This window comes from Scomber scombrus, chromosome 16 (genome assembly GCF_963691925.1).
Source record: "Scomber scombrus chromosome 16, fScoSco1.1, whole genome shotgun sequence".
Lineage (NCBI taxonomy): Eukaryota > Metazoa > Chordata > Actinopteri > Scombriformes > Scombridae > Scomber > Scomber scombrus.
The window spans coordinates 21656081-21672685 of NC_084985.1; the positions used below are offsets into that span (position 1 = coordinate 21656081).

General features: G+C 41.5%; 1 protein-coding gene across 1 annotated transcript in view; it reads right to left on the bottom strand.

Moving 5' to 3' along the window:
• Positions 1-11807, bottom strand: part of adcy2b (adenylate cyclase 2b (brain)) — a 45155-nt gene extending 33348 nt beyond the window's left edge. Inside the window, exons 1-2 of the mRNA XM_062435860.1 lie at positions 10963-11807; positions 3666-3856 (exon numbers count right to left, since the gene is read on the bottom strand). Of these exons, the coding sequence (XP_062291844.1) occupies positions 3666-3856; positions 10963-11230 (459 nt within the window). The 5' untranslated portion in view covers positions 11231-11807. The remainder of the gene's footprint in view (positions 1-3665; positions 3857-10962) is intronic.
• Positions 11808-16605: the final 4798 nt, after the last annotated feature.

Consider the following 16605-nt stretch of genomic DNA (forward strand, 5'->3'; position numbering starts at 1 on the left):
CCTACTGTGCTGTTCATTGATACCTTGTGCACTGACCTACCGTTTCGTCCCTGTCCACTTCCCCTCTGCTGTCAGCGCACCCCTTCCTGTTGTGGTGGCTGCAGCGGTGACCGGTCGCACTTTCAACTGCGACACCAGATGAACTCTGACCTTCCTGCCTCTATGTTTATTTCCTGTGTCTTTCAGGTTCACAGAGTCGGTCTGCAAACAGGAATCGGCTGAGAATGACAGCTTGGAGATCTCGCTGTGACTCCTGTGCGTATAGTCTGAATAATATGTAGGCTAACAATACTTTTGTCTTTGAGCGAGCTGTAGCCTGTAGTCACTGCAAACATTATTTGCAGTGACAGGGCACTTGGTGATGCGTTACAAAGATATTATTACTTCTACCTCTAGTGCATGGTGTTTTATCAGGCAAAAAGATGACTGGAACATTGGATATAAGTGATTGTTTGTTTGGTTGACCGAGTTCCTTCTAAAAGAGGACCTGAACAGAGAGAACAGAGAGAGAGAGGGAGAGAGAGAGAGGTGTTTTGTGTAGGCTCAGACTTTAGTTTTCTGTTGCTAAGGAAACAACATAGGAAAGGATGCTGACGTCGGAGCAGATGTGGAGTTTTGAAGGTTCCGCATAATTAGCCCTAACTTTCAACTCCCGACCCTGAACTCCCACCTCAGGAAAAACAGAGGGCGCTCGGAGCATGTGACGTCCAGTCAGTTTGAGCTGAAATTGAGAATGGCAGTCCAATTTCAGACCTGTGTCAGCCACGCAGGCAGCCGGACACACTCCACACACTCCACATCATTCCAACCTGAATCCTAATACACCCTCAAACACCTTGAGATGGAAGCTGCGGCAGCCATCATCTCACTCCAGCTTCTTTGATTACTTTTTTTTTTCTTCCTCCTCCTCCTCTCTCTCTGCTCTTGTTCCCTATTTCAGTGTTTCAGACGAAAGCAGCACACGCTCACTTACCTCTGCAGCCGAACACAAACACAAACACACAGATTTGCAGTGCTTAGATACGCACATCAAAAATGTTTTGCTCTCCTCTGCTCACTTTAGCATTTATGAGCGTAAGCAGCACGGAAGCGTTTTTGGATGCAAGCGCCCTCGTCGATTTAAGCCAAGATAGCATGTGCTAATACACACACACGCACACACACACAGGTCTCAATCCCAGACTACCAGGTGTGGAAGCCATGTTCAATCTACCTTCTGGAAAAAGTCGTGGCCTTCAGGGAAATCGAATAAAGCTCAGACTAACAGGGTAAAGCAGCTAGATGGTGGTGGGCACGGCTTGTACTGTATGAGGACATGTGGACAATCAGTGTGTGTGTATATGTGTGTGTGTGTGTGTGCAGAGGGAGGGTGAGTAAGCCAACATGTTTGGGATGGGGTGAAGGGATTAAAAGTGAATGACCAAGCAGAGTGCCAGCTACGCTCTCTCTCTCTCTCTCTCTCTCTCTCTCTCGCCTTCTGTCTTTGTTTCTCTGTTGCTCCATCACCCCCACCCCTCTTCTCTCTGTCTTTCAGGCCTTCACTGTTATTAGCGCTGTGCACCATATCAGACATTCTGTATTCTCAGTAATCACATACAATCCAACCCACTGAATGCGAGCTGCAACCCCAACTGTTCTCTTTTCATTGGATTTCTGCTCTTCTCCAAATTCTTTCTTCCTTTTTGTCATAGATAGATAGATAGACCGATAGATAGATAGATAGATAGATAGATAGATAGATAGATAGATAGATAGATAGATAGATAGATAGATAGACAGATAGATAAGATAGATAGATAGATAGATAGATAGATATATAGATAGATAGATAGATAGATAGATAGATAGATAGATAGATAGATAGATAGATAGATAGATAGATAGATAGATAGATAGATAGATAGATAAGGGAGTATAAGTGGGAGAGTCATGGGAGAGGAATAGAGTGATTAATAATGCAGAATGATTATGCTCTCACAGGTGGCTGATGATAAAAATATCTCCACCACAGAGGAGGGAGGGAAGGAGTGAAAGCAGGGAGGTGGAGGGGGAAAGAGGAGAGGAGGAGGCAGGTGGAGAAAAATGGGATTTGATGAATAGGGGGAGACAGGGCGTTCGCATGAGAAAATAGGATTCCTGAGACAGACAGAGACAGAGAGAGAGAGAGAGAGAGAGAGAGAACGAGAACGAGAGAGAGAACGAGAACGAGAGATAGAGAGAGAGTCTGGCACTGAAAACTAATGTGTCTGTCTGCTGATCTACTCACCTCCAGCTCTCATCAGACCTCATTAACACTTGTCACACGTGGTATTAATTCTGCACGCACACGCACACACACACACACACCACACACACACACAGGATCACAATGCAGGCACACACTAAAGCACACCTCAAGTGATGGACAAATGTGTAAAAAAAACAACCTTTGTCACATTCATCTCCTAACATGCACACGTCCAATACCGGACATTAACTTATGTTTTGATCATTCAAAAGTGTCAGATGAAAGCAAGCTGTCGGATACATTATGGAAATCGAGCTTGATCCACTTTGGGGGATAAAATCAGGAAAACTCAGCCTCTGCAGTTTTTGACTATTCTTGTCTCGTCTCCTCCTTTATTGAAGCCCATAATAAATAGCTGGAATATCACTTTAAATTACAGTGGCTGTGATTTTTTTTCTCCCTTTATTATGTATTTGTTTTGCAGGTCTTTTGGTTGGTGCATTGTTATGCACTGGGTGGCATAAATTATTACAAACACAGCCTCTGAAGCTTATTTTGAGCTGATCCCACTCACACTATAAATACCCACTAACCAAATATGGAGATAGTCCCAAAATGCAGTTTACTCTTCTTTAATAATGTTTACTAAAAGCCACAAGGAAAATAGCTACTTAAGGAAGTTATTAAAGTCCATGTAAAGGAAACACATATGTTATTAATAAAATATTTGCTTAAAACATGTGAAAAGACTGTGAACTATGTAGTGCTGAATTGGGGTGTTAGAGCAATAAACTGGGCCTAAAACAGCCACACCTTGATGTAGAGGGGTGACTAGCATGACCCCACCCCCACCCCTACACCTTTACTAAAAGAAGTCCACATTTACCTACAATGTAAATTAGACTGGCTTCTAGTGTGACTTTATTTTTGAGCCTATTTTAAATTGTGTTAGGGAGGGAGCTCAGTAGGAGTGTTGTTGCATTCAGGGGCTCAAACTGTTCATTTGGGTGTGCCTTCAGTGTTTCAGAACTCAGAGAAATGCTTGTTTTTCCATGAGTTTGAGACCTAATTTTATCTACTTGGCAATTTTTCTAATCAGTCAAGTTTGGCTAGGCAGTTAATGACACATTTTTATGTGTAATGAAAAACTAACACAGTAAAGTTAAAGAAATTTAAGTATAAACATATATTTACATCTTCGCTAAGAATAAATGGGCTTGTGGCTGAGGTTCAGGATAGAGCTGCATCATAACTTGTTGTTGGCAGTCAAAGCATTTAGTGTATGTTGTGAACTTTTAGTATCTGCTGCTGCTTGGTGGTTATTAAATCCCCTAGACCAGACAATAAATCATCTAATCAACACCACCTATGCCGCAGCAGCATGCATCTATATAAACGGACCCACTGATGCACTTGCATATTCTTTTAGACACATTACCTGGTCCCAGGGGCTGAGTATCCCTCCTGAGAACATGAACACGTAACCCATGGTGACCAGGCAGGCCCATATAAGAAGAGAGAAGAGGCGGAGCATCCGCTTGAAGACGGACTCGATGCAGACCAGGATGAAACAAAGAGAGATTTTTAACATCTTAGCAATGCGGTCAATTAACTGCAAACCTAATAAGTCTGACATATAAAATGGACACAATTTATGAAATTGCCTCATGAACTTCTCACACACACACACACACACACACACACACACACACACACACACACACACACACACACACACACACACACACACACACACACACACACACACACTCACACGTACAGTATGTATTAATATAATAGCAAGGATTTTCCACTCATTATATTTGCAACCATAACCAATACATACTGTGGGAACTCTAGAGATTAAGTCATTTATTTAGCACAATGCATGCTAAATTAAAGCAATGGATGATTAAACACTATTAATCCTTAAAAGATCAGTTTAACCCACAACTTGTAACTGTCCTTTAACCTTAAACCCAACAACAGATGTCACAATAACAAAAAAGGGCTTTAAGGAGAATGCCCCCCCTCCATCTTTGTATCCTAATGAAGACATCCAGTCTTCAAAAAGAGGTACATGACATGCACACAAACAGATGAACAGATCGGCAGACAGACAGTCTGAGCCCAGAGAATGTGCTACAGCATCACTTCTGCGCTCACACTGTCAAAGTCAGCATTTAGAAGCTGTCAACAGGCACGCACGCACACACACACACACACACACACACACACACACACACACACACACACACACACACACACACACTCATAATCTATCTCTCTCTCTCTCTGTGCCTCTGACAATACCTCCCTTACCCACCTCATCCTATTCCTCACTCTCGCTTACAGTTGGAGGATGAGCACAACAAAAAAACTGCCCATGTTTTGTCATCCCTGATTACAGAGAAGCTTTTTTTTCCCAAAGGATGTTCTTGTATCTTGATGCCATAATCTGCTTTACTTTGCCTTGTGAATATATAGATTTTTTTGTCTTTTCAAAGTTTCAAAACCAAATGCGAATGATGTCACTGAACTGCTTTCATTTGTTTCCTGAAAAAAACAACAAACACTTCATATCAGAGAAAATGAGTTCTGGAAATAGACATTTTATGAGTTTACTCTGTATTTCAATCATTCTCGCGGTTATTGCCACACTATTATTGTCACTTAGGGTTCATGAAAGAATGGATGGCTCTTGAGTCAAGGTATATGGAGAATTTACAGAGTTATGAACCAAAGTTTGTGCAGTTAGACCCATCTGTATCTTTGTAATGGATTATTAGTGCTAACAGGAGGTGACTGCTGCGCCTGTCAGTTTCCCCATAGTGCTTTCATCACTTTGACCTGTCCATAACCTCTGCATGTGCATGTGTTTGTGTGTGTGTGTGTGTGTGTGTGTGTGTTTGTGTGTGTGTGTGTGTGTGTGTGTGTGTGTGTGTGTGTGTGTGTGTGTGTGTGTGTGTGTGTGTGTGTGTGTCCTAAACATTTCCTGATTCTGATTTTAGATTATGTGGTGGAAGTAACTCCTATTCACTGGAAAATATTAAGTTAAGTATGCAAAAATCTGATCTCACACACTCAAAAATGCACACACACACACACACACACACACACACAGTCAGGGTGGAAACAAAATACTCTCAAATGCCCTTTCGCCCTCTTCACAGTGTGTAAATTATAGAACAGGAGTAAAATCACCGTCATTTGCTTAAAAAAGAGGGCTATGAGCACACAGCTTCAGAAATGAGCCCACTTTTCACAGATGTGATGTTATCCAACACCCACGTGAAGTTATTCCAAAGTCGTGATCGTGCAGACGGATCCAGCAGCCGTAAAATGTTGAATTAGTGAGCCTTTTTGCCTCTCTGTTAGATCTCACCCATTTTACAGTAAAAAGAACATCAGTTTAGGCGTAGAAATATGTGTGATACTCTTCACGTGGGTTTGACCTGAGCGGCAGAAAAAGATGTCACCGGTGTCACCTCGTATTCGTGGTTTGATTTGACAGTTTACTGACTCGGCGGCTTGCGGAGAATAGGAGAAGCTGTTTGGCAAATGCAGGGACAGAGCTGATTTTTTTTTTTTACTGTGTATTAGTGTAGAAGTGCAATGTAGCAGAGGTAGCATGAGTCAGGGTCTGGCGATGGGATCCCACGGGAGCTGGCTGCTGACGCCACGCCAGCTATACAGTCGGCTCGGAACGCGGGCTGAATCCCAATGAGGATGTAAGAGAGACTGCGAACTCTCACAAACACCAGCAGGGGAGATACCTGTGTGGATATCAGTGACAGAGACTTCTAAACACATTTTTGCACAACCTCTATGCACACGTAGGTTAGTGAGGAAGGGAACAACTCTCACCAGTTGAGAGGTGCACTTAGTTTTGTTTAAAAAAAAGAAAATCTGCACTTTGCACATTTCTGATTGTAAGCCATTTAAGCCTGTTAAAACCCATTTGAAGCCATTTAAAGCCATTTCCCTCAACGTGGCACAGAGGGAGGGAGTAGTGCCAGCCTGCCATAATATACTGCATTGTCATCCAGAACAATTATTTCCTTTTTTAACCCAGTCTGGCTTATCCAGCTATTATACTGTGAGGAAAAAGGGGGGGAGCAGGGAGACATGGCAGCAGCAGCAGCAGCAGCAGCAGCAGCAGCAGCAGAATATTCAGCAGCAAAACGACACAGCCGCACCAAATATATTAAGTCAGAAAAGTGAGGTGGCACAGGAGAACACTTATCATGACACGGTGTACGCGCTTTCCAATGTTTTTGGGTGCTGTTGAATATTTATCTTGGCTGGTGAAGCGGCACTCGTGGCATATTTCCTCAATATGCTCTCGGCCCCCGGTCATGAAAATCATCAATAATCAACAAACCTTTTCCTCGAGCGCTCCATTTGCAGCGCAGAGGAACGTCAACACGCTCTGCTAAAAGAGGTGAAAGGTTGCAACATTTAACCCAAAAGATTATGAAATCAGTTATTCAAATGGTACCAGTTTGAAGCATAATAGTTTATCTTAATCATTTTTACAGATGATCTGTTAGGTGGCTAAACTGCCTTCTATCTTTACCCTCCAACACATATATCACTACATTTAAGAATACAACACTTGCTTCATACTATATTCTACTTATTTCAGGATTTCCAATGTGTGACCATTCATCACAGCATAACAGGGGAGGATTTCATCAAAGCAGGGTGAAGAAATCTTCATTTCACAATCAGGCAAAAAAAAAAAAAAAAAAAGATGCCAGAGGGCACAGCAGTGGGACGGTGCCGCTAAGTGGATCGAACCAGTTTGAAACGCATTCAAACATGCAAACATTCCCACCAGCCAAATAACGATAAAAACAAACATGCATGTGAATATGCTGCATGGGAAAATAGGAATATGTTAACTGAAGAAATGGATGTTAAAGAAGTAGTAAAAAAAATTGAAGGAAAGCTGGTTTTCTGCCATTTTAAAGGGTTAATCAGCACCAAATCAGACACAGCAAAGTAAACTACTCCTGTACTGGAAATTACAGTCATGTGGGATTTTAAAATGATCATCAACCTGCTCTGGCGGAGCTTTCTAAGAAAATAACCCCTGATGAGGTCATCAAAAAATATTAACAGAAAGCCTACATTAAAAACTGGGAGGAGGGTGGGGGCAGAGACTTAACATAAAGAGTTTCATTATGGGAAGTGTAGTATCCAAACTTTTACATTCTATATTAGTTTTTTATTTTGTAGTTTATTTATTGAAAAAGGGACAGTGTACATTCATGAACATTTCAAATTGAAATGTAAATGCACCGGAATTAGCTAGAATAGCTAGTTTTCATCCATTGTCCCTTGGCAGGTCAGGACAGAAAGAAAAATAAGATATAAATAAAAATAGAAATCAAGAAAAACGATCAACAGAGTGACAAATCAGCAAAATTAGAACAACAAGTTGTTTAAAACAGACAGACATACAAGGCGTTAGACATACAGAGAAATTACAGTGCAGGTTATGGACCAAGATTATGGACCAAAAGTCAGGATATCAACCTCTGATGCTTTGATTTTGACCATTATAGGGAAATGCAATAAAAGTCACATAGTACTTGTTGAATGTGATGTGTTTGTTGTTGAAATGGCTCACTGGCATAGGAGGCAAGGTATCATTCAAAAGTGTAAACCACTTGAATATCACTCTGTTTGCTGGTAAGAGAAGCAGTTATTATAGAATAGCTGTATTGGCCTTGGTTTGCATTGATTAACTTAACAAAGACGCTGTGGTCCACAAAGCAAAAATATAAGGGTTAGGGTTAAGGTTATTTAATTAAAAATGTAATTGTTCATGCAATTGGAATCGTAGAAAATCCCATATAACAAAGAAGTCCGACATTTCTACTCGTCAACTGATTATTTTCATATGAAGTGTAGCGGCACAACATCAGGGCTTTATGGTGTTGCAGCTCCGACCACACCTAAGGCAGTGATGTCACAGCATCATTTACTTCACCGCAGTCATTTGCCTCGCTGCCCTAAATGAACAGATTGGTGATCCATCATCACAAAAAAACCCCGTTGTCAACAACGTGGAGCAAAAAACTCAGTGTCTAACAGAAGCTCTGAAACAAGATCAACAAAATCTAGAAATGCAGCGAGGAAAATGAACTGCAGTCGATCGCAAACGAGAAACATGAACTGAATTGACTACTGCGGTCGATTAAATACAATACTGATGTAATCAATGTTGTAAATCATGAAAATAAGGAAAGATGTATTTTGGTCCATTTTATAGATTTCTATTACAAGTTAGAATATGGATCTGCTTTTTAACCGAAGTCAATTGGCAAATGGTGTTTTAAAAGTCATTAGTTTAACATGCTGCCATACTCACACAGGTCTGGGCATGCAAATACACACACACACACACACACACACACACACACACACACACACACACATGCAGACACAGGCAGACACAGGTAGACACAGGCATAACTACACATATACCAAGAAAATACAGCTTCAAGGCGACAGGAGAGAACAAGAAGAATTAGTTTCACTAAAAGCTACAGATAAGGCTATGAAGGAAATGAGGGACTTCCTACTTCCTTAGACAAACACACCCAAACAACACACATGCACACACACACACACACATACACACACACACACACACACACACACACACACACACACACACACACACACACACACACACAGTAGCCTACAGTACGGGCGGAGGAGTCTACATCTTTCTTTTTTTTTTAAACCCTCCACATTCACTCACTCCAGCCCAGATTTGTGGAGAAAGATAAAAGTGTGCAGTCATTTTGCGAGCATTAGTGCTGCTCACTGATAAAGCCAGAACACTTACAACAACATCCTCCCCTCCCTCTGCCGCCCAGCTCCCAACCCCAAACTACCCCTTTATTTATTCCTGCCATTCTTCTTTGTCCAGCACTAATAAACACACACGCTTCGCTGAACAACCACTACCACCGACTACACACGGGGCCCTGTCCGTCATCTAATAGGAACATATTGGAAAAGAAATGAGTGATTTCGATTGACACGGTGAATGATGGGAAGTTATTGAGGGAGATTGTAATTTAACCCGCGAACGCACAGGTTTACAGAAACAGGAAAAAGAACAGAGGGGAATTAAATCTCCTGGCTGGGCAATGAAATCTATTGATTCGTCTTAAATAGAAGTAAAGGGATTGATGGTGGAGGATCTACTGGGAGCGACCCCGTTATGGAGTTCAATTGAATGTAACGTGACTTCAGTGACAGCCTGCAGGCAATACTTTGAGAGAGATGACGCAGAGAGAGAGAGGGAGGGAGAGAGAGAGAGAGAGAGAGAGAGAGAGAGTGAGAGAGAGAGAGAGAAGAGAGAGAGAGAGAGAGAGAGAGAGAGAGAGAGAGAGAGAGAGAAAGCATAAGTCTACAGATAATTCTGAACAAATATAGGAGCAAAACAATCAGTTTGAAACACTGCGATGAGTGGTCCTGCCTTTGTGCGCGATACTTTTCATAAAAAACACAAAAGCGCCACTTGAGAAACAATAGCTCATGTTTGCAGTTGAGTGTTTGTGGCCAAAACAACACTTTTCACTTGACAAAAGCACCAACACCCACACAGCTGGGAACTCGACTGTCATCCCCACTCTTGATCCACTCTGCAAGCCCAGCCGTCGCAATTTAAATTGCTGCTTCAACATCCCCTCATGTTGCTATCACACATAATCATAACTCACTAGCACGTCAGCCTCCCCGTCTCATTCAGTCGGACTCATGCTTAAAAAAAAAAAAAAAACACACACACACACACAAACTTCTTCTGTGATAGTAACACTCTCTATCAGAGCTCCAATCCCAGCAAATTAAAAAAAAGAAAAAGGGGCTTCAATCTGATTCTCCAGCAGAGCACAATCTTTTTATGGTGCTGTGATGAAATGTGCTGCATTCCAGAGCATTACTAAAAAAAACACAGTGTTGCCTTATTCTCAAGTGTTTCAAATTGCATTTTAGCAAATCAGAAGGGGGAGGTTTTTTTTTTGGTCCGTATGGTTCATTATAGAAATTCATCTCTGATCTCACTCCAAGACTGTACCAGAGAGAGGCATTAGAGGAATGAAGGATGGACAGATGTTTGATGTTGTGTTTTGAAGTAATATTCTAGAAAATCTTAAGGTAACATGTATATTTAGTTCCTGTGGAGGTTTTTGTAGTATTTCCCAGATACTGTGTGTCTGCAGTCACGCGTGCCTTGTTTGAATTTATTTTCAGTTATTGGAGCTCATTCTAGAAACTTCTTTTTTCTATTTCTTTTATTTTGCTATTTTTATGTCTTTAATACCAAAGTCAAAGTAGAGATATAACAGTAAATTAGTGGAGAGAGAGATAGGGAACAACATGGGACAAAGAGTCCCAATCAGACTCAAACCAAGTTGCATTTCATAGTCCTCTCTATCAAAGTCTATTTATTCCAAATCAGTTGTCATGACTGATTAAACAATTTAAAATGTGACAAAATGTGGAAAAATTGCAGGTTTGGTACCATTACTTGAAATTAAAACCACGTTGATGTGTTTATTACTGCTGTGAAAGCAACATTTCCTGTTTATTAGCACTAATGTGCAACATTCATAAACCTGCTATCACTTCTTCCTTCCCTGTAAATAAAACTTACACACACCTCTCAAAAACCCTGTTAAAACACTTACTTCTGCACACGCATACACTCACCAGTTCTGAAGCGAAGAACACCACCAGCAGTGCTAGACAGGTTCCCATGACGATCAGCAGCAGGAACACGATCAGCGGATGCTGCTGGCTCATTCTGTAGTAGGACTCATACAGCCAGTCCTGTGGCTTCTCGTCCTCCACGCACACTTCGCTCTGGAACCCCGGGCAGCCGTCCCCCAGCCCCTCGGGCCCCTCGCCACCCTCGCCGCCATCGCTCTTCTCCAGCAGGTAGCGTCCGCGGGTCCACAGAGCCTCCTGCCACATGGGTAGCTGCCTCTGGATGGATGCTCCTGCTCTTTGCTGACCAAAAAAAAACAACTAAGTGCACAGAGAAGTGATTTGGGGTGAGGGATGCTTTGTCTCCTGCTCCTCTTCCTCCACCTCCCCCCTAAAAAGTCCTCCTCGTCCTCCTGTTCTTCTTCTTTTAAAAAAGTTTGCTAAAGCTGTAACGGGTGGATGGACAGCTGAGTGAAAGAGGGCCAACTTGCCGGCGCTTGCATCCTCTGCTGCTCCTCCTGCCCGAGGTGACAAACTGAGCCAGGACAGCGTGAATGCTGATCTTCCTCCTTCTCTTCCACTTGCTCCTCTCCTTCCTCCTCTTCCTCCTCCTCGTCCTCTCAGAGAAGGTGGTCAGGCAATGAAGTGAGGAGACTACACTTCCCTTCGTCTTGTTCCTGCTTCTTGTTTGCTCTTTATGTTTGGTCAGTGAGATAGAAAGCAGCCAGACTCTGCTCACCGCTCAGCGTCGTGGCTGCGACGAGGCAACATGTTACTCTGCTGAGGTGCAGATGAGGACTGAGAGAGAGAGAGAGATAGAGAGAGGGGGGCTGAGGGAGAGAGAGAATGTGTATAACTGGGAGGGAGGAAAAGAGAGCAAGAGGAGAGAGGGTGTGTACCAATGTGGTGGGGAGACTTAGTGGGTAAAAGTGTGTGTATCAACTAGAGAGACTGTGAGAGATTAGCCAATTTAAAGAGAAGTGATATATGACTCAAGACTTTGTGTGTGTGTGTGTGTGTGTGTGTGTGTGTGTGTGTGTGTGTGTGTGTGTGTGTGTGTATGTGTGTGTGTGTGTGTGTGTGCAAGGAACCAAAAAAAGGAAGAGAAGACGATGTGAAGTTGGCAGAAAAGGAGAGAGCAAAAGAATACTGTTGTTGTGTTCATCAACATGACAGTGTGTGTGTTTGTGTGTGTGTGTGTGTGTGTGTGTGTGTGTGTGTGTATGTGTGTGTGTGTGTGTGAGAGAGAAAGAGAGGGAGAGAGAGAGAGGAGCAGAGTTAAAGTGAGTGAGTGAGTGAGTGAGTGAGTGAGTGAGTGAGTGAGTGAGTGAGTGAGTGAGTGAGTGAGTGAGTGAGTGAGTGGGGAGGGTTGTAACAGCTGTGCTAAACCAAGAGAAGATGCTGAGTGAGGAGAGAAACGGAATAAAATGCCATCCAGCAGCCGGTGACGAGATAAAAAGACTGGCAAGAAAAACACACACAGAGGAGGAAGGACGGGGAGGAAGAGGAAGCAGTAACAAAGTCAGGAAAGAAAAAAAAAAACCTCAGGAGACAGAGAGAGTGTGGGTGGAAGACAGATCGCTGCTTCAAACATGGGGGAAGAAGAGGGAAGAGAGCTGGTAATGAGTGAAAGTTTGAGCGTGACAGTGTGTGTGTGTGTGTGTGTGTGTGTGTGTGTGTGTGTGTGTGTGTGTGTGTGTGTGTGTGTGTGTGTGTGTGTGTGTGACAACGGTGGGTGTAAAATAAGATCTGATGAGCCAAAATCCCAGTATTCCTCTCCTCCTCCTCCTCCTCCTCCTCCCAGCGTTCGTATCTCTCATTTTCATTTAAACTCTTCAGCTGCCACGCTGGGCTCCCTCTCTCCTCTCCTCGCTCCACTTCATGTGATGCTGTGAAGTGTGAAAATGGCCATGCCACTTCAATGTGTCAAATCCACATAGTTTCCTTTTAGCACGCTAAACAGAGAGAGTGAGAGAGAGAGAGAGGGAAGAAAAAGAGTCTGTACGCTAAGGTCATGCATGGCTTATCTGATCATGATAAATACTGTACATTGTGTTGTAAGTCATTTTTAGAAACTATATGTATTTCAGTTCAAAGGTGAGTGTTACCAGAGCACACTTCTGTCCCAGAGCGCCACAAATTACAAGGAAGGACACAACATGTCATCCCCAGTGAATGATTCAGTCACCTAGTGTGCAAACTAGTAACATCTTAAATTGAACAGAGTTTCATAGCCATGCAAGCATCCCTGTGAGGTTGTACTCATGTCAGCAAGCAATAAACAACAAATACAGCTGAGACAGATGGGAAAGTCTTAAAGTCTGCAGCTGTGTGGTTATAAATTAAAGTATTGGAGACATTTAATATCTGAGTTGAGGATGCCACTACAGGAATTTGTCAAATTGTGTGTCAATCCATCTTGGCATATGTCAAGATACTTCTAACTTTGACCTGCCGGTGGCAGTAGATAAAAAAGGTCAGGCATTAGAATTCAACCTATGGGTAGCATGGACGTCTGTGCCACATTTCATGGACGTCCATCCAATAGTTGTTGAGATGTCTCAACCTGCTGGAAGTGCAAGAAGAAAACTCAGGAGGCCACTTAAGTCTTTACGAATCATCATATGGAGACCAAGAAAAAGTCTGTAGAAAGATTAACGGCACTCCATCCACCCCAACATTTGTAGCGACCGTTCACACAATCAACAGACTGACGTACATTCTCATCCCTTGAGCCCCACACAAATGCATTTTGGCAATGTATTTACTGTGTTTGTTCTGCCCTGTTTTGATTGATTGCACACATAATGTTATGAGGACAAAAAGGAAAAGATGCAATGATGGTCCCGAGGGCAAATTATTACAACACCTGGGTTCACTGTATTTCATCTTATTCCGACTGTCAGTTCCACTCCCCTCCGACACTCAGTCTAGTTTTGAAAATCCTGGAATGCGACGGTAAGATGTGTCGTATAAATCAAATGAACAATATGTGTGGAGTCCAATGTGAGGGATGGACAGACAAATATATAAATGTACTCACTTGGGATTCACAGCTCTTTGCTCATAAGCTGAGTTCTTGGATGACCAATAATACAAACACCCATAAATCCATAAGCACAGAGGACAGATAAGTTGCAGCCTGTCGATGTTCCTGTGATTAGAGAAGAAAGAAAGTCCAAAAAGAGATATTTTTATAGCAATTTTCAGACAGAGTGTTGAGCAGGGGAATCAATCTCTGTCGACAAAGTGACATGGTGAGAGATTCATAGAGAATCATCATCCAGTCGGCTAACATAATGACGATAATGACAGAGATAATGATAATGATACCCACATTATTCACATGCACCCTCCAGTAACCAACATTTTTATGTAGAGGCAGAGCTCTAAAAATGTATTTTGTCATCAAAAGTAGTAAAAAGGCAACCAATACTAAATACTATGTGGTGTATATTCTATTATCACTATGCCTTATTAAAAATATGTATTTACATTTTTTGTCACATGTAGAATACAAAGAAAAACTCTTCAAAGGTCAGTAATGAATGCATGATTAACTTGATGAAAATGATGTAATTACTGTGTAGTTTTTTCTGACAAGTTTTTAAAAAGGCATTAATTCAACAGCTGTGTTTAAAAACAACATACATCTAACTAATTAAGTAATTAGTAATTACACAAAGCCATATTGTTTGTCCCACTTCAAAACTGATTCCATATGGGTTGCAGTAATGTACTATCTTTAATTACATTTATTTAGCTGATGCTTTTGTCCAAAGTGACTTAATATATTTGCATTCAAACTCTACAGGAACACGCGCTACATGTCATCACTTGTATAACATACCCTCCACACTAAAACACTAAGAGTGTGAATGTAACGTGTTCACGCAGGGGAAGTGACAGTATGAATCATACTCAAATATTTTGTGCTGTTGATGGATGGTGGATGGCTTGTAGAAGTTTTTCGAGGCATTCTGACACATAAACATAACAGATAAAAGCAAGAAAAGCACAGGTGGATCCAATAACATTATTAATAGCCACATTTTATTTAGATGTGCCTGTCCCCGGGCTCTGGTGTTTACAGCACATATTTTGTCTTTCAAAGCAAGAAAAGCACAGGTGTAAATGCTAACATTAATGAAGGCTCCATTCCATTAATAGTCCCAGTAAGCAAGTGCATTACCAGATTGCTGGAACTGGCTCACCTAAATGGAATAGAGCCATCTTTAAAGCTGCTATACTAATATTTGGCCACCTGTCAAATTCACACCAGCTGGTGGCAGTGTATCACCAAAAAGTTGGGGTGTCCATTATGCTACTCTACGTTAGCAGAATCAATAGTGTACTATCAGCACTCTCTTAGCTGGCTTATGTTGAGGTAGGCTAAAGTTTGCCTGTATGAATCTAACCGAGAAGAAGAATGAGTAGACAGTGCTACTGTTGGACTGAGGGTAGACTGGAGGATACAGTGACTAACAATCGCCTCATGAGGTATAAAGTGGTATTAATAGACAGGACGAGCTGGGGCTAGCTGGTTAGCACGCTAACTTCAGTTCATATCCCTACAACATAGACATAATGTTAAAGATTTTATTTCTTCACATTCTGTTGTTAATTGTAGTCATTTTTTGAATGCTTTAAGATTCTTACATATAGTTCCTTTAATGTCATCAACTCCACTTGTACTTTTCCTGCTTTGACAAGTCAAAATGTCTACTTTGAAAATGATATAGGCCCTTTTGTGCCCCCAAAAAATACAAAATGTGAGTAGCTACTCACACATGGAAAAAATGAAGGCAAATTGTCAACGGTGATAAAGAAGCAAACCAAACATTTATACAGTTTCTAAATTTTAGAGGTTGCAAATGAAGGCCACTTGATTAGATTAACAACCCTTGGTGCAGGTTTTCCATTATCAGCACAGTCTTTAGTGTTAAAAATGTATACTACGAAGATTTATATAGTGTATACTTTATAGTACTAACTTAGTTATGTATGCATGTATTTGAGCCACAGCTACTGTAACTTATACTATCAGCGTCTTAACTTAGCTAACGTGTTAGCACACACTTGCCTGCTTTGTTACATAACCAGCTAACACACATTAACATTAGCAGTCATTTAGGTGTGTTTCTGACTAGCTGTTAAATGTAATGGTCATTGCTTACGTTTGTTTTGGTCTCTACCATGTCTTCAGAGAAAATATCTGTAGCTTTGCTTGCTGGGTGTTTAGCTTTCTTCAGCAGCTAGTCATTTACTTCGCCTCCGCGTGGTTCAGTGCTTGGTGAGTAACGTTAGCATACAATAAGCTTGTGTGAACTTGGGCTACAAAATAAAATAAAGAAAATAAAATAGTAATAAATATAACAGTAATAAATAGTATATAATAGTTATGAAATAAATAAAATAAAATAGTGAGCTAAATGCTAAAACTAAATGTGGCTCCACAACTGTTACACAACTCAGTACAATAACAGAAGGTGTATTCTTAAACTATGCATGAATGGGCAACCTAAATGTTACACCTCTAAAATAATGATAAAAGTTTTGCCAGTGAAATAAGATAATGACATACAAATTTCCAGTGACTATACAAGTGTGCAATTACTCTAACTGTGTGAAACACAAGGCAT